At 38.5% G+C, this 21,906-nt stretch overlaps 1 protein-coding gene across 2 annotated transcripts in view; it reads left to right on the top strand.

The window, feature by feature from the left end:
• STIM2 (stromal interaction molecule 2) overlaps nt 1–21,906 on the top strand; it is a 199,926-nt gene that overhangs the window by 133,284 nt on the left and 44,736 nt on the right. For both annotated transcript variants that reach the window (XM_049886396.1, XM_049886397.1), the window contains exon 4: nt 19,082–19,193. In XM_049886396.1, coding sequence (XP_049742353.1) covers nt 19,082–19,193 — 112 coding nt within the window. The remainder of the gene's footprint in view (nt 1–19,081; nt 19,194–21,906) is intronic.

The following is a 21,906-nucleotide window of genomic DNA, read 5'->3' as shown; positions in this document are numbered from 1 at the left end:
TCAGCAAGTAACTAGCTTAGGCAGTGTGGCCCAGGCCAATCACTGTGAACTGCCAGGATGAAGCGCTTTGATTTCACCTCCCTCCCACACCCATGATCAGGAGTGTCATCACAGAAGAAGTTAGGGAAGGGAAACTTAGCAGAAAAATGGCCACTGTAGATTGATGAGCAAGAGACCAGACGTTGAGAAGAGCAGGTAGAAGAAAAGAGGTGGAGGATTGAGGAAGTCTGGCAGCATGGGTCACGTGATATAAAATATAATTACTCCTTCAGAAGAATCTGGTATGTTCTAGACACTTGCAATCCAAAACTTTTGGACTATAAATGGATTTTCTCAAGGGACTCTTTTGGCCCCCACTCTGAATTTTATGATAATTGAGTATATCATTTCCCAGATGTAACGGCTTAAAAATCCCATTTTGGTTGTAAAGAAATGAGCTAATATAATTCTAGGCACTGGAAACTGCATCAGAAATTTTTGCACCGCCTCTCCCTGTTCCAAAATCTTCCTGGCTATTAAGATTTTCACTACTGCATGACACTTTGACAAGGTGAGACCCTAGCTGTGTTTTCCCAGAAATGTCTATACTGTGAAAGATGAAACATTGGTGTTTTTAAAAGCATCTTTAGAGGAGCAGAAAAGTAAATTTGAGGTGACAGAGGGGTAGGCAGTATGCATTCTGAGTCAGTTTGGAAATTTTGAGAAAGACATGCCGTCTAAATACCTATAAACTCAGGAAATAGTTGGTTCTTGGCATGTAACCTAAACAGCCCCAAAAGGCAAACATTTATCACACTTTAGTAATATTCAAGAATACCAACTACTGTTTCTAACTTCTGGTATATTTTCCTATAAAGCTTGGAAAGGCGAGACGTTTTTGCAGTACTGTTTCTTCTTGCTGACGTAGAGTTCTTATCGTTTGGGTTACTTGTGAATTTTTGTCAAATGAGGCCTCCTCAATAGGGAAAAATGAACAAATATAACGTTGGAGAGTCAATGAGTGTAATTAAGATTTATAAAGGTATCCAGAGAATTGTCTAGGAGGGCATGCCCTTTGGAATTACAAAAGGAGTTTTATTAAATAATTAGTGTGTATAGATAACATGGAAACCCTGGTGGTGTAATGGTTGTTTGGCCGATAACCAAAAGGTCGGCAGTTGGAATCCACCAGGCGCTCCTTGGAAACCCAGTGGAGCAGTTCTACTCTGTTCTGTAGGGTCACTATGAGTCGGAATCAAATCGGCTCCACAGCAGTAGGTTTTTGGCATAGATAACATGGAGCCCTGGAGGCTCCGTGGCTAAGCTTTTGGCTGCAAACCAAAAGGTCGGCAGCTGGAGTCCACCATCCACTCCTTGGAAACCCTATAGGACAGTTCTGCTGTCCTGTAGGGTTGCTGTGAGTTGGAATTGATGGCAGTGGGTTTGGTTTTTGGTTTTATAGGTAATATCTTGCCGTTATCAAATTTAGGAAAAGCAATACTTTATGTGACTTAGGTTACTGTAAGAAATGATAGTTACTGTAAGAAACAGTGCTGTGTTCGTTTTCTATATTTTTAGTCAAAGATTTGGGTAGTGATTTTTTCAAAAATTAATTTGATGTCATTGTGAACATTTTTCATTCTTTGTATTAGTAAGTAGCAAATATCAGAATTCTCTTAAATACCAAACTGATACAATATTTATATTAGTAACATTTATGTAGACTGAAGGCATGCGTCAGCTGCAAATAGGTTTTATATTGGTCTTCTGAAATAGAAGAATTTGTTTATTTTGCTGTTAAATTGATTAGGCAGGAATTAGAGGTCATTTTTATCTTTTTTGGTTTGTTGACACTTCCATTAAATTAAATAATCATTACTTCTTGAACAGTATTTTGTTTGCAAGGAATAAGTCAGTGTAAGAAGGGGCAATTTATAATTGAAGGACTCTGAATTTAATTATTTGGTAATAACTATTTGGTTTGTTTCCAACACTGTTTCATCAGAGTAAGCAAAATTACTTTCCTGCCCATTGGCACAGCTGGGACCTGGAAAAAAACAATTAAAACAGAAGAACAATTTCAGACCTGGGGAGTAAGTCAGTTGCAGTGGAGCAAAGAAATGCGATGGAATAGAACTGGGAATTATTGACTAGACAGAAAAAGCAACAGTAGTCTGAAACAGGTTGAGAAGGGGACTTTTTCAACTCCAGCCGCTGAAAGTTGAGAAACACTAAAGTTTGCTATTTAAACCAGTGTAATCATTGTGTTCCTAAAAAGACTACTAAAATTTCAGATCATCCCCAAGTGCAACCAAAGTCGAGAAGAGAATCAGTTTTCCCTTAAAGTCTAGTTTTCAAAGCAGATATTTCTGTACTGGTTTGTTAGTAGTTCTTTGCTAGATGTTGTTGTTAGTTGCCTTTGAGTCCATTCTGACTCATGGTGATTCCATGTTTGCAAAATAGAACTGTGCTCCACAGGGTTTTCAAGACCGTGAACTTGAGGAAACAGGATGCCAGGCCTTACTTTCAAAGTGCCTCCGGGTGGGTGTGAGTTGCCAACCTTTCAGCTAGTATTCAGTGCTTAACCATTTGTGCCAACCAGGATAAACATCCTAAATCCATACTAGAAGCCTTCCAATATTGTAGATTTAGGATCTTAAATCTTTTCAACTTGGTACTAAATGAATAGGAGTCTCTGGGTAGTTAACATGCCCAGCTGCGAACTAAAAGGCTGGTGGTTCATGTCCACACAGAGGCGCCTTGGAAGAAAGCCCTGGCTATCTACTTCCAAAAAATTAGCCATTGAAAACCCTAGGGAGCACAGTTTGACTTGTTGCCAACTGATAACTAAATGAGGACTGAACAAGAAAACTTTATAGGTTTTGAGGCTTTGTAACCACTGAAATCTCTCATCTTTTTAAACACTGATACCTTGAGAAACCCAAAGGCACAGCTATCCTTTCCTAGAGAGACAATATCCCAAGGTAAGTAAGAGCATGGAACGTCACTGCCTGGATTTTAAGCCTCTACATAATACATACTAGATTTGTGACCTTGGGCAAGTAACAATCTCTTTGTCCCTGACTTTCTTCATCTGTGAAATGTGGTGAATAATAGTACCTACCTGTGAGGCTTGTATTGAGGATTAGATGAGTCAATGAATATAAAGAGCTTAAAACAGCGCTTAGTAGCTAATAAAGGCATACTGTTTGCTGTTATCATTTTTAGTGTTTTTTTTTTAAGATTATTATACTTGTTTGAAGAAAATCACAAGCTACAAGTAATAGAGAAGTTAGTGATAAAGTAATAGAGAAATTAGGAAGCAATAGAATTCTCTACATAATTGAAGAAGAATAATTTTTTTTTTTTTTTAATTTTAACTTCTTAGTTGAAAGCAATCACAAATCGAGAGGAAAGTTGCAAGGCAGACAAAGAACTCCTATACATACTCTGTCCAGAGGCCCTAATTCCAGTTTTATCATTTGTCCTTAATGACCCTTTTAGCCAAATGACCCAGAATCTTCCATTATACTCAGTTATCCTGTCTCTGTAGTCTTCTTCAGTCTGGAATGCCTTAATATTTCTTGGACTTTCATGACCTTGGCCTGTAATCTTCAAAAATGTTGATCATTTTGTTGTTAGGAGCCATTGACTCAGTTCCAACTCATAGCCACCCTATGTACAACTGAAGAAAATACTGATTAAAATAGTGTCCGTTAGGTTCCTGTAGTGACAAAGTTACCCCTCCTCTTTTGTAATTAATAAGTATTTTGTGGAGAGATACTTTGAGACTGTAAAATCACATTTCTCATTTTAATTTCTCCCACTAGTTTTAGCATCCATGGATGTTTCTTGCCTGAATTAATATTATTCTGATGGTTGCCGAATGGTAATTTTTATAATCTCATCATTCCTCTTGTTTATTAGTTGGCATTCTGCTGTAAGGAAAAGATTTTAACAGAGTGTATTTTCAACACCTTCTGTGAAGATGATGTGAAATAATAAAGACGTGAAAGCAGAAATTGGAGAAATACTGAATTTCAAAATTTTATGACTGTTTTGAAGATTGATGTTCTGTATTTATTTATATCAGTTAGGACTCCTGGATTTCTGTTTTATTCAGCTGGTTTTAATTTGTTACTGTCATTATTTTGATGCTCAAATTGTCCCAAATGTGGCCAGTGGGAGGCCTTTCAGGCAGGCTTCTATATCCTTTTGTATGTCTCCATCATTTTTTTGTGCACATTCTTACATTCTGGCACAAAAAAGATGCTGCAGGCTCATTTTGTCTTTTCTTAGCCCCAACCCTAGAAACAACCATTGCTCTAAGGTGTCCTGGTTCTTTCAGGTGAAAGTGGTATTTAGAAACCATCATCTAGACAGTAGGTGTGCTCCTTGCTACTGGGATGTTGTGTTTTGTTCCTAAGCCCTCTAAGTGGGCAGAGTTAAGAAACTCACAACATTTATATTTATTTCTATGTATTATAAGCCATGAATTCACACTTTAACGTCCAATTTCAGTCTACCACTACAGGGGTAGTTCTAGCTTAGCCACTTCCCCTATTTGTACCTCCCTTAAGAAATTTTTTTTTTTCTCACCTACAGGGAAAACGCTGGCTTCTGTTTTCTTCAATATATGTACATATTTGCTCCATCCTCCTTATGTCGCCATTCTCCTGCTCCATTAAGCTGCATGCTGCCTTACTTAGGAACCCGCCTTGTGTCGGCCTCTGCCTTTGCAGAGCTGCCGCTCCAGGGTCCACCTTCTGCAGACCTTGGCCACTGCTAGCTTGTGTTCCAGCCCTCACCTGTAGCCTGAATACTGCTGGGCAACTGAGAGATTTTGAAATGAATTTGAAAATTGGGGAGGGGAAAAAAAAAACAAACCTTGGAGAGAAGTGTGAGCATTATCCAGCAACTCATGTTAATGAGGACACCTTTAATATGCTTTAAAAATAAGGTATTTAGTAACTGTGCTGTTGTGTTTCATTTTTTGTTAAACTCATGTAACAGTTAATACATTTTCTTATATTGCTCTTTCTGCTATTGGTAATACTTTCTTGACTCTGATTTTTTTAATATTTATTTTATCCAGTGTCCAGTAGTAATTACTCAGCAAATATTTGCTGAATGAAGGAATCCCAGGTCACCTGTACAGAAAATGTTTTGAAGAAACTTCTAAATTCTAAGGAAAAAAATGAGCATTTTTGATAATTTTAATAGCAGAAAGTTAAATGTTTCTAAAGCTATAACTTATAAGTAAATTTTTTTTTTTTTGAAAAATTCTTTGGAAAACTACATCTTTCCATTTTATGAAGTTTAGTCACCTTTTTGATTAAGTTTGTTGCTTTATCTAGAAAATGCCACTGAAAGGAGTGAATGAAGATGACATGCTCCTGGCATCCTTGGTTAACAGAATGATTTTGTCATCCATTTCATCCAGCAGATATTTATCAAGTTCCTACTGTGTACTTACCATTGTACATTTTAGTGCCTGCTGTATTTTTGGCATTGTATAAGATAAACGTTTTTTGGGTTCTTATAAGATATTGGGAGTCCCTGGGTAGTGCAAATGGTTAACGTACTTGACTGCTAACCAAAAGGTTGACAGTTCGAGTTTACCTAGGAAAAAAGGCCCAGCAGTCTACTTCAAAAAATCAGCCATTGGAAACTTTCTAGAGCTCAGTTTTACCCTGACACACATGGGGTCGCGCTAAGTCGAAATTAACCCCAGAGCAACTGGTGGTTTTATAAGATGTTGGGGAATTTGAAATGAGTAAGAAACATTGTCTGCCATTAATGAACTTAGCTTCATTTGATATGAAATATTTTCTTTATTCTCAGTTCAGTGTTAAAAAAAAAAAAAAAAAAAAGACTTGAGTGTAAAATGAAAGAATGAATAACCAGTGATTCAGCTATTCTGCCCCTAAGTCATTATCTTCAGTGATGCCCATAATGAGATATTTGGGGAAATGTGACCGAACGTCTAGTTCTTTTGTAGCTAATAAGCCCACTGGTTTTGTTGAATCATATGTAAAGAAAGTGCATTCCTTCAATTTCCCTTAATTTGCAAAAACTGTTTGATCATATACTTGTTACCTAGAAACCCTGGTGGTGTAGTGATTAACAGTTTGGCTGCTAACCAAAAGGTTGGCAGTTTGGATCCACCAGGTGCTCCTTGGAAACCGTATGGGGCAGTTCTACCCTGTCCTATAGGGTTACTATGAGTTGGAATCAACACGACAGCAGTAGATTTGGATTTTTTTGGATACTTGTTACCTATTTTATTAGGATTATAATTTATACTTATAGAACATTTTACCAATAAGCACCATTATGGTAAATGGTGAAAAGATTGAAGTTGTAAAGGATTTCACTTTACTTGGATCCACAATCCACACCCGTGGAAGCAGCAGTAAGAAATCAAATGACGTATTACATTGGGCAAATCTGCTATAGAAGACCTCTTTAAAGTGTTAAAAAGCAAAGATGTCACTTAGAGGACTAAGGTGCACCTGACTCAAGCCATGATATTTTTAATTGCCTCATATGCATGCAAAAGCTGGACGGTAAATAAGGAAGACCAAAGAAGAATCGATGCCTTTGAATTACAATGTTGGCAAAGAATATTGAATATACCATGGACTGCCAGAGGAATGAATAAGTCTATCTTGGACGAAGTACAGCCAGAGTGCTCCTTGGAAGTGAGGATGGTGAGACTTCGTCTCATGTACTTCGGACATGTTATCAGGAGGGACCAATCCCTGGAGAAGGACATTGTCATGGATTGTATTGTGTCCTCCAAAAATATCTGTCAACTTGGCTAGGTCATGATTCTCTTGTATGATTGTCTGCCGTTTTATCTTTCTGACATGGTTTCCCTATATGTTGTAAATCCTATCAGTACGAAGTAAAAGATGGATTAGTGGCAATTATATTGATGGGGCCTACAAGATTAGGTAGTATCTTAAGCCAGTCTCTTTTGAGATATAAACAAGAGAAGTGAGCAGAGAGACATGGGATCCTCAAAGCACCAAGAAAGCAGCACCAGGGGTAGAGCACGTCCTTTGGACCTGAGGTTCCTGTGCAGAGTTGCTTCCATACTAAGGGAAGACTGATGACAAGGACCTTTCTCCAGAGCCTAAAGGGAGAGAAAGCCTTTCTTTGCAGCTGATGCCCCGAATTTGGTCTAGTAGCTTGCTAGACAGTGAGAGAATAAATTTCTCTTTGTTAAAGGCATCCACTTGTGGTATTTCTGTTATAGCAGCACTAGATGACTAAGGCAGACATCATGCTTGGTAAGGGTAGAGAGGGAGCGAAAAGGAGGAAGACCCTTGACAAGATGGATTGATACAGTGGCTGCATCAGTGGCCCCAAACATACCAAAAATTGTAGGATGGTGCAGGATTGGGCAGTGTCTCGTTATGTTGTACATGGGGTCACTATGATTCGGAACCTACTTGATAGCACCTAATGACAACAACCATCCGTAATAGTCATTTCTACATATATTTTGTCAGATAGTCCTCAGAACAGTGGTATGATTTTGAGACTCAGTATTACTCCAATTTCTGTTTTCAAGATATGTCTTTGTTTTCTCCTACCACCTTCGCAGGAGAAAGTGTTGATAATATACTGTTTCAATAAGATTACATTTCACAATGGAAGAGATACTAAGCCTTCCCATAGTATCCCTTGTGCCACCGATGGAAAGAGAACACCTTAGTAATTTTTAAGTTCTGAATGTTGAGACATTTACCAGAGTTTACCGAGTGTACCTAAAAATGACATGTAATTTTTGCATGATAAAGGATAAAGAGCTTATGAGAAAAAGTGTGTATTTATTTCTCTTTGGTACAACTACTGATATCTCAACTTCCCAAGTCAGAGGGTGTGGCTTGGCTTTTAGGTGTCCCAATATAGCATGTTTCAGGAATTTAGTCCATGTTACAAAGACATGCCCTGCGGAGCAACGTGCCGATGAGGAGCTCACATGCTGGCACTGTTCTAAAGATAAGCCTGTCCTGACTGTGCCGAGCAGCTGATCATCTAAAGTCTCACTTAGAAATGACACCCAAAGAGCATAAAACTCAGTGAGTTAAGATGAAATGTGGCAGCCCTTAAACTTCTTCCCGTTGGATTTTAGAAAGTTACTATTTTCTTTCGTGTTCATATTACATTTAAAGTTGCTTTTCGTTATCAAAGCCCTGTTATTTTGAGCCTTAGGTTAATTGCATTTTCCTGTGGTAAGTTATGTTATCCCTTTTCTGTCATGTAAAGAGAACTGCTGAGGCTTATATAATTTGAAATTCTCAGTTGAAATTGAACTTAAAAGTGGCGAATACTGTTAAATGTCTTGTTCAAGTATAATACTTTATGTAAACATGCCAGTAATCCAAACGTTTTTCAAACTGCTAATAGTTTTTCGCTTCTGTATAAAACGTGCTTCACAATATAGGACTTCTTTCCATAACATTCCTTATGACCAGCTTTAAATGGTTTTTATATAGTTACTTTTGCTAGCAATGTTTATTATTTCTTCATCCCTCCTGGCCCCTATATGAAACCTTGTGGTACTTACAAAGATATTTTTGTGCTTTGGTAGGAAGTAGTGAGTGTGTATTTAGCTGCATAGCCATATTATGACATCGGAAGTTGTTATTCTCTAAATATATTAATTTGCCAAAAGAAACTGTTAATGCCAGGCACTTTCTTAACATTACAAATGTGTTAGATCACAAATTTTGACTATTGCAGTTTTTAAAAATGTAGTAGGAAAGCTATTAAAAATGAAATGTAGAATAAGTATAATGTCTGTGTCTGTTATGTCCAAGGTCCTACACAGCTGATAGGGAATTTGGCTACACTGTGAAATTTTCTCAGAATGTACAGGAGGAGGAACATCATGGTTAAAGAGTGGGGATTTTGAAGTCAGCAGACCTGGTTTTTGAACCCTATTGCTACTACTTATGTAGTGCATACTCCTGGACAAGCTATTGGAAGTCCTGAGCCCCAGCTTCCTGATCTGTAAACCAAGGATGATAATATTACTTTTAATACCTACTTCATGAGGTTGTTGGAGAGAATTTTATAATTCATGTAAAATGTTTAACATGTGATTGGAAATTGCCAAAATGTGCTTATAAAATGTTAGCTACCACTGTTATTAACGTATGCCTACATGTTCACAAATGATTTATAATTAGAAATTAGATGCTCTCCCCTTCCCCCTGCAGTATTTAGGTGATTTCACAAATAATCTTTAAAGGTTTTTAGAACAGCATCTACTTATATTAAATATAACAGATGAAAACTTATATGGTGGTACTTCACTAAGCTGTATTGTATTTTTAGGCCTGTAACTTAATACAAATATATGGCTAAGTGCACTGAGGACATTGGTTTTATAAGATTACCTTTTATAGATGAAAGGAGCAAGTAAATACATGTATTTTAATCTTTTACAGTTTGTCTTTCATATTGATTTGCCTATATCAGGTTTGCCTAAGACGGGGGGCTGGACTATAAGCACGCAAATTCTCATCTCCTCCTCCTGTCAAGCACACAGCTATAAATTGGCATCTTGTAACTTCCATTAAGTTATAGGTCTCTGTGATCCTGTTTTGGAGCCGAGGATTCTCCAGTGCTGCTTTGAAATGAGATCTTAAAAATAGAATTGCCTTTGATGTATTCACGCACTATAGGAGAGCAACTAGACAAAGACAAAACAAAATAGGTTCTTGTCTTTAAGAAAAAAAAAGTCAGTTATACATTCAGCTGATACTTAAATGGCGACTTTGTGCTGGCTTCTGTGGTAGGCTCTTGTTGTTACTTGGCATTGAGTTGGCTCTGACTCATGAAGAACCTGTTTGTAACGGAAGGAAACATTGCTCGGTCCTGCACCGTCTTCCTGATTGTTGATATGTTTGAGTCCTAGTACATTGCTAGGCTCTTGGGGGATAAAAATGTAGTCCCTGTCCTACAGACGTTTATAGTAGGAACATGAGATATAAGCAGGTAGTTACAAAACAAGGTATTGCATATGATACGCTATTTGGAAAACATAGTAAGTACTATAAAAATTCAGGGGAAGGAGAGATCACTTTCAGCAGTTGTGCTTTGTCTAGTTATGACCTAGTTTGTACACCTGAGGATGTATGTATCTGTGCATGACTCGTGTTTTTTTTTTTTTTAAGAAGTCTGTTTCAGCTGGGTGGCCACGGGGAGCCAGTTTCTTACCTCTCCCTGTTGCTAGCTGTTTCCAATCTTCCTATCTCCACATTACCGCAGATGCTACTGCTGTTCAAGAGTTCTCTCCTCTTAGGCTCAGTTATCATTTTTCACTTCTGTCAAGTGCTAGTACAAAATAGCGATATCGTGGTGGGACTGACAGTAGCCAGCAGGAAGAGGAAATGGTGGAGAACCAGGAACTTCATCCCCTATTACAGGAACAGCCCTGCTGATAGCAGCAAGTGGGGAGGGGTGATAGAAACAAGACTCTTCATCTGGTCTCTATTCCTGTGAAAATCCACAAACCTCTGATCTCAGACACATTCTATATCCTCACACCCCCTCAACTCCTGGAGTTTTGATTGAGTTCACCATCCAGTCCCCACTTTTCCTGTCCCTCACCACCCCCTTTTCTCCAGAGCCCTGCTCCAGCTCTGAATGCCTTGGTTCTGAGTTTTTCCGTTACAACTTCCAGGCTTTCAGTAGGCCACAATGTGTACTTGATGTTTCAGGTAGAACCCTGAATCCATTAATGCAACTACCTATGGCAGATTGCTCATATATGTTTAATTTCTGTATTACTATTAGTACTATAGGTCTGGAAGGTTTGTTTCTAAGAGAAAATATATTTCAAGTTTTAGAGTAAAACAGCTATCTGTCTAAATCAGGAGCCACCTGTATTTGCAGTGGACTTGGAGTCAGAAGGTTAGAGTTCAAGTTCTAACTCTGTTGCAGGATGTATGTGACCATGTGTTGTGTGGAATGTAGCGATAACAGCCACTTCTCAGAGGCGATTCCAGTTGACTCCAACTCATGATGACCCCATGTGTTTCAGAGTAGAGCTACTGTCCATAGAGTTTTCATGGCTGTGACCTTTCAGAAGCAGATCGTTAGGCCTGTCTTCTGAGGGGGCCTCTGGGTGTTTTTGAACCACCAGCCTTTTGGTTAGTAGCCCAGCGCTTAACTGTTTACACCACCCAGAGGGAGGTTAAATGAGAATTATGTGAAAGGGTAAATGTAAAGCCCTATATCAAAGGAATGTGGTATTAAAACAAAAAAAGTTGCTATCGAAGTTGATTCCAACTCATGGCGACCCTACGTGTTGCAGAGCAGAACTGCACTCCATAGAGTTTCATGGCTGAGACCTTTTGGAAGTAAATCATCAAGTCTTTCTAGATGCCTCTGGGCTCAACTGCTACTCATTGTCACTTTGAAGCACTTACTGATGAAGATCAAACATCACAGCCTTCAGTATGGATTGCGCCTCAACATAAACAAAACAAAAATCATCACTTCTGGACCAATAAGCAACATCATGATAAACAGAGAAAAGATTGAAGTTGTTAAGGATTTCATTTTGCTTGGATCCACAATGAACACCATGGAAGCAGCAGTCAGGAAATCAGATGATTTATTGCATTGGGCAAATCTGCTGCAAAAAGATCTCTCTAAAGTGTTACAAAAAGCAAAGATGTCACTTTGAGGACTAAGGTGCACCTGACTCAAAGCCATGATATTTGTAATCACCTCATTTACATGCAAAAGCTGGACAGTGAATAAAGAAAACCAAAGAAGAGTTGATGCCCTTGAATTATGATGTTGGCAAAGAATATTGAATATACCATGGACTGCCAGAAGAACTAACAAATCTTTCTTGGAAGAGGTACAGCCAGAATGCTCCTTAGAACCGGGGATAGCAAGGCTACGTCTCGTGTACCTTGGACTTGTTATCAGGAGGGATCAGTCCTGGAGAAGGATATTATGCTTGCAAAGTAGGGAGTCGGTGAAAAAGAGGACAACCTTCAACAAGATGGATTGACACAGTGGCTATAACAACAGGCTGAAGCATAGCAATGATTGTGAGGGTGGCACAGGACTGGGCAGTGTTTTGTTCTGTTGTTCATAGCGTGGCTATGAGTTGGAACTGACTAAATGGCACCCAATAACAATAACAACAACTGGGTTTAAACTGCTAAGCTTTTGGTTAATTGTGCAGTGCTTAACCATTTGCGCCACCCAGGGTCTCCATGAATGTGACGTTATAGTGTTAAAAATCTATTTGCCATTTATTCATCATTTATTGCATGCTGTGTGTCGCGTGGAAACGCTGGTGGCATAGTGGTTAAGAGCAACAGCTGCTAACCAAAAGGCTGACAGTTCGAATCCACCAGGCACTCCTCGGAAACTCTATGAGGCAGTTCTACTCTATCCTGTAGCGTCGCTATTAGTCGTAATCAACTCGATGGCAATGGGTATGGGGTATGTGTCACACAGTGTGCTTGGTAAAAGAACAAGTTCCTGCCCTGTAGGAACTCATCATCCAGAGGGCAAGACAAGCACGGACAATTACATTATAGCATGTGATAAGTCTTGTGGCAGTTATGTGAATGGGTGATCAGGAAACACAAAGAAGAACTATAATCTGTAAATATATAACTACAATAAGGAGAACTTTGTGGACAAGGGAGCTCCTGATGTAAGCTGTGAAGGCTAAGGAAGGATAAGCCTGGCAAAGAAGGAAGAAGAAGGGAGGCCTGGGAGAATATGGCACATTCAGAAAGCTGCAAATATGGCTGCAAGTATGACTGGAGCATAAACTGTCTATTTCTGGTGCCTGATCTGATTATTGGGACCTATTAGTTTACTCTAAAGAGGCAATGTGACTGCACAGTGGTCAGTGGCTCTAGAAATAGACTTGATCTGTACCCTGACTTAGCCATTCAGTCCTTTAAATTGAATTCAGAACTTAGCCTTTGTAAGCTTCCATTTTCAATATGATGATAAATGTACTTACTTCAGAGAACTGTTGTGATGATTATTTGAAATGACATTTATAAATCTGGTGTTTAATAAACAGTAAGTTTTATCAGCAACTCTTTTCTTGAAAGGGCTTTAGAGTTAATTTTTTTTTCCTCACAGTATTCTGTCATCTACTGTTTAGGGCTAACAGTTTAGTTAGCAATGTTTTAAACACCAAGTCTGGTTTGTTATAATGGAATCTTAGGCACAGAATTTGAAGTAATTTTAAAGACCATCCGTTTCATTTTTTGTATCAAGAAACTGAGCCACAACCCTGACATTACTGGCACTGACTGAAAAAAAAAACAGAAAGTAACAAATGTTGGAGAGGCTGTGGGGAGATTGGAACTCTTATGCACTGCTGGTGGGAATGCAAAATGGTACAACCATTTTGAAAAATGATATGGCGCTTCCTTAAAAAGCTTGAAATAGAAATACCATACGATCCAGTGGTCCTACTCCTAGGAATATCTCCTAGAGAAATAAGAGCTGTCACATGAATAGACTTATGTACGCCCATATTCATTGCAACATTATTCATAATAGCCAAAAGATGGAAACAACCTAAGTTCCAGTAAACAGATGAATGAATAAACAAACTATGGTACATGCACACAGTGGAATACTGTGTAACGACAAAGAACAATGATGAGTCCACAAAACATCTCACAGCATGGACGAATGAGGAGGGGATTATGCTCAGTGAAATAAATCAATGACAAAAGAACAAATGCTGTATAAGACCACCTTTATAAAAAGTCATGAAAAGGTTTACACACAGGAAGAAACAATCTTTGATGGTTGCAAGGGAATGGGCTGGTAGGGCAGGAAAAACACTTAGACAATAGATTAGGAAACCCAGGTGGTATAGTGGTTAAGAGTTCAGCTGCTAACCAAAAGGTGGGCAGTTTGAATCTACCAGGCCCTCCTCGGAAACCCTATGGGGCAGTTCTACTCTGTCTTATAGGGTCGATATGAATCGGAATCAACTCGACAGAAATGGTTTTTTTGTTTGTTTGTTTGTTTAGACAATAGATTAGTGATAACTTTGGTGAAGGGTAAGACAGTACACACAATACTGGGGACGTCAGCACAACTTGACCAAGGCAACGTCATAAATTAATAGACACATCCAGACTCCCTGAGGGACTGAGTTAACTGGGCTGAAGCTGGGGACCATGGTTTCAGGGGGCATCTAGTTCAATTGGTATAACATAGTGTATAAAGAAAATGATCTACATCCTACTTTGGTGAGTAGCGTCTGGGGTTATAAAAGCTTGTGAGCTACCATCTAATATACATCAGGTGGTCCCACCCTGTCTTGAGCAGAGAGAATGCAGAAAACCATGGACACAGTGGAAAGATTAGTTGATAGGACTAATGGACCACAAGTACCACAGCCTCCACTAGATTGAGTCCAGCACAATTAGATGGTACCCAGCTACCACCACCGATTGCTCTGTCAAGGATCACAATAGAAGGTCCTGGACAGACCCGGAGAAAAATGTAAGACAAAATTCAAACTCACCAAAAAAAAAAAAAAAAAAAAGACCAAACTTAGTGGTCTGACAGAGACAGGAGAAACCTCGAGAGCATGCCCCCTGGATACCTTTTAGCTCAGTACTGAAGTCATTCCTGAGCCTTACCCTTCAGCCAAAGATCAGACAGGCCCATAAAACAAAAAATAACACAAACATACTTCAACCATGTATATGAGACTAAATAGACACACTGGCCCGGGGCAAAGATGAGAAGGCAGGAGGGAACAGGAAAGCTGGATTCATGGAAATAGGGAACCCAAGGTCCAGAAGGGGAGAGTGTTGACACATTGTGGGGTTGGCAGCCAGTGTCACAAAACAATATGTGTATTATTTGTTTAATGAGAAACTAATTTGCTCTGTAAACTTTCACCTAAAGCACAATAAAATAAAAAAGAAAGAAACTAAGCGACAGTTAAATAACCTGGCTACAATGTCACGGTGAATCAGGGATGCAGCTGAGACTAGAGTGGGAACTCTTGCCATTCCAGAGGTCTTTTATTGGTCCCGGAATAAATTTTCAAAAATCGGTAACGCTGAGATACCAACTTATTGCGTTGGCCACAATATCAGAAACAATATAAATTAACAGTATAGAAATTGGCATTTCCATAGCTCTGTCGATTGGGAAAAGTATTTCTAAAAGCAGTACCCCTACCCACCCCCCCACCCCCAAAGAAAAGAAAACCCTTTCTGTGGCGTCGATTCCAACTCAAAGTGACCCTATAGGACAGAGTAGAACTACCCCATATGGTTTCCAAGGAGAACCTGGGGGATTTGAACTGCCAGCCTTTTGGTTAGCAGCCTTAGTTCTTAACTACTACGCCCCAGGGTCAACTTGCCCTCTGATGGAAGTGCTATTTAGCAATAATACTTGTAAAAGAGTAGTGAGAGAAGTAATAAGGAACTGGGTAATTCTTAAAGGAATAGCTCCTTTACCTTCAAGAATGTCTTATACAAACGGTCCCTCTTCTGCTTATTTTCTCTCCTCACTAAAATAAAAATTTTCATAGTATTTGTCCATTGTACATGTTCGAGTCACTTATTCATTTAGTACTGTTCATTTACTCAGCAGCATCCAACAAATAATTAAAGCACCTTTTATGTACCAAATGCTAGGGATAGAGTGGTGAGCAGGAAGCTTATAGTTTAATGAAATAAACAGACATTGAAAGATCATACAAATAAATAACTGTAAGCAGTTAAATGCTACGTACAAAAAGTACAGGGTGATTTACGATCATATAACAACGTCGGGGAAATTAAATTTTTAGTTGAGAAATGAAGCGTGAATAAACAGGCAAAGCTGAGACTTACTTAATAAAGGTAAGGATGGCGAAAAGGGTCTCACACTGACGGAACAGCCTGAGGAGCAACAGAGAACTAAAGAACTAAGAACTAAAGGACTAGTGCGTCAGGAGCAGGGAAAGCAAATATAATATATAGGTCTTGGTCCCAGGAGACATGCAGGACTTTACTAGGCGTCACCAAAGGAACCAGACAGCACAAGGAGAAGTGAACTTCTCCCCAGAGTAAAGTGCATGTTCGGTGTTAAAATTTTGTTGTTTTAAAGATTCTTTGTAAAGAAAATTACTTTAGAAACACCGCAGTGTCCTGTTTACTAGGCACCATGTGTATATACGAGCGTGGGGAGTCAGAGCCGCCTCTGTGGCAGCCAGCAACGCTACCACCGTGTAGTACTAGGCTTTGGGCAGCTTAAATATATATATTCTTTTCACTTGATTTTATTCTGTGCTGACTGAATGCAAATTGCAGGAATATTTTGATGTGCTGGAGTGTTTACATCAAGGACTCTCGCTGTGGATCAGCTGAGCAGTCACTGAAATAACAGAATCTCATCCTGTGTTCTTGGCCGGGGTTTTGTGTGGGTGTGTGAGATGCAGCTGCGCTGCGGGTTTCTTGGCATTCACGACAGGGCAATTCTCAATGCAGTTCATCTTGAATAGGAAGAAATTTAAGCCTAGAAAGGCTACTCTGAATGTATTAAATTCAGTGGCAAGCACCCAGGGCCTGAACTGCTGGCCGATAGCCTCAGTTATCTGGCTACATGGATACAGCCTCGGGCACATGCCCAGGCTTGTAGCAGGAACACATGAAGGAGAGAACACATAAAAACAATAGTCAGAGCTTTGTCTAAATATAAAATTATAAATTACCATATGTAATTTTTAGGTGAAGTTTTGTTAGCCAGTTGTTTGCTTCTGATTTATTTAGGCTTTTTTTTTTTCTCAAGAGCACCTAATGAAAAAGGCAAATTGCCAAGAACTAGCTGTGCTTGCAAATGTGAATTCGTAATTTTATGTAGTTTATTCGTAAGATCTTTTCTTGGATTAATTTATACACAGATGGATTCCTAGATCTGTTTATATTGCTCACTTGTTTTCTTCACTCTCTTCTGACCAGTTCTGTGGTCTGGAAGCACTTGGTTTTCCCAAGCCCTCAAATTAAATGTGGACAACGTGGAACTCTTGCATTCTTACCTTTGGGTAAATTCAGCATTGTCCTCCAGACTGCACACAGAAACCTCTGAGTGGCTTTCAGTGTTTAACTCCTTCTTCACTGTTACTTAATATTATTGCTCTAAGGGCAGCATAGAGTCAGATCCTGTGGTCACTTTGCCTTGGTTTAAATCTACCACTGCTACTTATTCTCTTGGTCTCATTAATTTTTCGGTTTTTAATCTTAAAATGAGAATAATCATCATGTTCACACCTCATTTTTCTTAATAAGGCTTAAAGGAGAAAATACATATAAAGCACTTAATTCAGAATAAATGTCCAAGAAAGGAGATGTTAGCTATCATTTTCTTTTTGATTCAGGCCCAGTCTCTTTGTCTCTTAGATAGCTATCTATTAATAGCTATCTTCACTCTTCTGGGTGATCTCATTTGATCTAAAGACCATCTGTATCCTGATGACCCCTAAAATTGTATCTCTCACTTTGGCCTCACTGCCCTAAGTTTCAGACTCATATATTGAACTAATAATAAAATGAGGTGTAAACATGATGATTATCCACACTTTTGGATGAGAAACTGTGAGGTTAATGGGACCAAGATGGTGAGTAGCAGTGGTAGATTTGAACCAAGGGGCAATCTGCATCTCCCCTTAAATGTCTAATACCTTTCTTAAACATAACATGTCTAAAAACAGAATTTTTGATCCCATCACCCATACCTACTCCCCTCCCCAATCCCCATTCTTTCCTTTCTCAATTAATGGCACCATTTGTCTTTTCCCAGCTACAAACCCCATCCATTTCATCAGCACATCTTATCCCCGTTATCCCTGGAATACATCCACTTGTCACCATCTTCTTTGCTACCACCAAGCCAGTAGCATCTTTTGCCTGGATGTTCTCTGTAAGGAATGGCCCCCTTATTGATCTCTCTGTTTCCAGTCTTGTCCCCAAAAATCTTTTCACCGCATAGTGGTGGTGTGTGCTGTCGAGTGGATTTCGACCACTAGCGACCCCGAGTAGAATTGCCCTGTAGGGTTTTCTTCATGAAAGCAGATCACCAGATCTTTCTCCCGCAGAGCTTCTGGGTGAGTTCAAACCACCAGCCTTTTGGTTAGCTTAACTGTCGCACCACCAGGTCTCCTTATTTGTCCCATAGGAGAATGATGTTTTGAAAACAGATTATTTTACTCTGTTCTTCTCATTGAAATTAGAAATATCTAGCGTTCTTAAAAGCCATCCCTGACCTGGCCCCTCTCTGACTACTTTCTTCCAGTCTCTCAAACACAGCAAGCTTAATTCCTATCGTGAGGCTGTCACACTAGCTTTTCCTCTATTTGGGGTGTTTTTCTCTCAGATCTTCATAATATTCGCTCTTTGCATTTTTGGGTTCTCAGTTAAGGTGTTCACTCCTCAGAAAGGCCTACCCTCATATCCTCCCTTTCTTTCTTAATAGTTGATGAGTTATGAAATTTCCATCCCTTTTCTTCATTCCATAAGCTACCTTTTCCCATCCCCAGAAGAATTGAAGTTCCATAAAGGCAAGGACTTTATATATCTTGTTCACTGTGGTATTCCCTGTGCTTAGAATGGAACCTGATGCCTAACACTATGGGATGGGATGGGACGGGACGGGACGGGACGGGACGGGACGGGACGGGACGGGACGGGACGGGACGGGACGGGACGGGACGGGATGATTGGATGGATGGATTGGATGGATGGATTGGATGGATGGAAGAATATACCCAGGAAAATAATGGATTATTTCATCCTCTACAAATTTCGTATAGATGCTTCTTTTAGGATTAATCATGTTAGTATTTTGTCTTTTTTTTTTTCTTTTCTCTGTCATCCCTGTTGTAGGTTGTAAGCACCTAAGGGAAAGAAGTATATCTCTTCATAGAATGCTAGATATCATTTTAGTACTTATGGTTGTCCAAATTGAAAATTTAATCTAACATCTTCGTTTCCCCTGAAGTTATAATAATTATTTATTTTTTAATTCTGTAAAGCAGGTGTGTTTGAAATTCGTTTTCCTCTTTTATCTGTTGCAGTTCATAATTGGACCCTGGAGGACACACTTCAGTGGTTGATAGAATTTGTCGAACTACCCCAATATGAGAAGAATTTTAGAGATAATAATGTGAAAGGAACAACACTTCCCAGGTGAGTCTTTAATTGATTAGCCAAATATATTTTTCCACTAATGGAGAATTATATATTAGATGTCTCTCTTCAATGATGACTCTGGAAGTTTACTTAAATGGCTGAAGGCTCAAAGGAAATATATAAATATGTACTTTCTTTAGGTATGAATTTTCAATTTTTAATACCTTTTTTTGTCTAATCAGCCCTCCCTCCCCCCCGTTTTTTATTCTTAAGGAGAGTAATTTTGAGAGTTACAAGGTAGGCTGAGTACATCTTTTTTAGATAACATCAAAGGGTCAACCTCTGACCACCTGGCAAATATAACATACCCTGTTCTTTTGATATTGATTCACCTTCATGAAGGCCTATTTGAATGGATTAATGTACAGTTCTGTCTTAATTGGTATTCTTCTAATATCAACAGTAACTACTTAAAAAGAATAGTGGCCATAAGTTATACCTCAATTAAAAAAATGAAGTCTAATAAACAAAAAATAAATAATAGCAACCATTTTAAAGTGTATGTTACATAGAGCTACATTATATTATCTCGTTTAAGCCTCATGATTAAAATGAGGTATGTATTGCTATCCCCATTTCACAGATGAAAAAAAATAAGTCAGAGAGAAGTTAAATATCTTGTCAAAGGCAGCATCTGAACCCAGATAGATTTGATACCAAAGTCCGGATTGACAATTCTTTCCTTAGATGTTTGTAATCAGATTTTGCGGCTTTTGTAAATTATATTTTCTAAATAACCATTAGTTGACCTCGTAATTTTCAAGATTTAAACGTTAAAATTCACGGTGATTCCACCAGAACTTTTCCTTTACAAGATTATGTTCCATTTCTCCTTGGATGGTATCCTGAATTAAAAAAGACTCTGATCAGTTACTGTGTAATCATTATTATAATCGGTGAAATGTATGTATTATATTCCTAATCAACTTGCTTTCATACACTATTTATATAAGTGGGTTTTGTTGCTTTGAGGTTTGCATTTTGGAATAAGTTTAGAATTTCCATATTCCCTTTAAACACATTCTAAACTTCCATGTTAATATTTCTGGTTTTACTGTGTACGTATTTGAATGATGAAATTACGGGGGTAGGCATCTGTTCAACAAGTTCTTATCTTATTGAGTATATTTTGTATTCATGATGCAACTAGATGCTGGAGAAAAGACTAAAATAAGGTGAGGAGTCCCTGGTTGGGGCAAACAGTTAAGCACTGGGCTACCAACTGAAAGGTTTGTGATTCGAACCCACCCAGAGTCTCCTCAGAAGAAAGGCCTGGTGACCTCCTTCTGAAATATTATAGCCATGAAAATCCTGTGGTGCACATTTCTTTTCTAAAACACATGGGGTTGCCAAGAGTCAGTGGCACTTGGTATGCACAGACACCCTAGGGACTCACGGCCACAACAATAACAAAAGATGGGAATGAAAAGATTTAATGAACAGTAAACGAAGAATATATGTTGGAAAAATTATCTTCGGAAAAAAATAAGATACAGTTCTTGCTTTTAAATAAGACAAGTTTCTAAATTAAAACAAAACAGGTCGAAGCATTGAAATAGGATTAGTTATACTTGATAAAATACTATTTTTTTATATTACTTTTTGGGAAGTTTCTTTATATAACAACAACGTGAAATAAAATAGACTGCCCTGTCTTGGGAATAAAAAGTATAGTCACTTTTTTGATTAAGTAAAAGTTTTGATGAAGTAAAAGTCACGAGTGATGCCAAATTCTGTCAGAATTGTTTAGATAACATCATAAATTTATCGAGATGAATTTTTTAATAGTGAACACGTTTCTATAGAAAAAACGTATTATAAATGCAGAAGTGTAGTTCTCAGGTCAGCTCAGTGGAGCCTTTTCAAGTGGAGGAGAAGTGAAAACAGAAAGATAGTTATTCAAGCTTTTATAGGGTAGTGGCAAGTAGATGAGACAACTTAAAGGGTTAGTATCAATTAACTTAAACTATAATATACTTTATAAGATACAGAGCTTTTTGTAAGATAACTTGTAGCAGTCAGAGATGTTTATTGGAATGTGTAAGAAACTAGTACAGTTAACCTACAGAAACCCATTATTATGTTTCCTTTCTATGATATTAAAACATTTTTTATATTTGTTATAGGTAGCCAAAATTATGTTAGTTATTGATAATGGTTATTTTATGCCTAAGGAGCTCTGGTGGTGTAGTGGTTAAGTGTTCAGTTGCTAACCGAAAGGTTGGCAGTTCGAACCCACCAGCCAGCCTGAGGGAGAAAGATGTGGCAGTCTGCTTCCCTATAGATTACAGCCTTGGGAGCCCTACAGGCTAGTTCTACCTTGTCCTGTAGGATCACTATGAGTCAGAATTGACTCAACAGCAATGAGTTTATCTTAAGCCTTTTACTGTTGTCTTTAGCACTCTGTAATTCTTTGTACCAGAGCTTATACTAAGGCTGTCTTCACCTGACACGTGCCTCCTTATTCCCTTCAGACCTGTGTGGCCTTCCCTGACATCCTCACCCACTCAGGTAGAATCACTTCCACCCCTGGGCTCATAATGTATCTTGCATAAAATTCTGTTACATAGTTTCCTTTTCACTACATTTCATTATTATCTTTCTTAAATTTAGCCTATTGATAGTGTTGCTATTAATTCATTTATGCATCTATTCCTGCATTCATTCATTCTGTTATGCAAACATTTATCAGACACCTACTTTTGCCAAG

Source organism: Elephas maximus, chromosome 5 (assembly GCF_024166365.1).
Source record: "Elephas maximus indicus isolate mEleMax1 chromosome 5, mEleMax1 primary haplotype, whole genome shotgun sequence".
Lineage (NCBI taxonomy): Eukaryota > Metazoa > Chordata > Mammalia > Proboscidea > Elephantidae > Elephas > Elephas maximus.
Note: the sequence above shows the minus strand (reverse complement) of the source record. Positions and strands in the feature narration are given on the sequence as shown.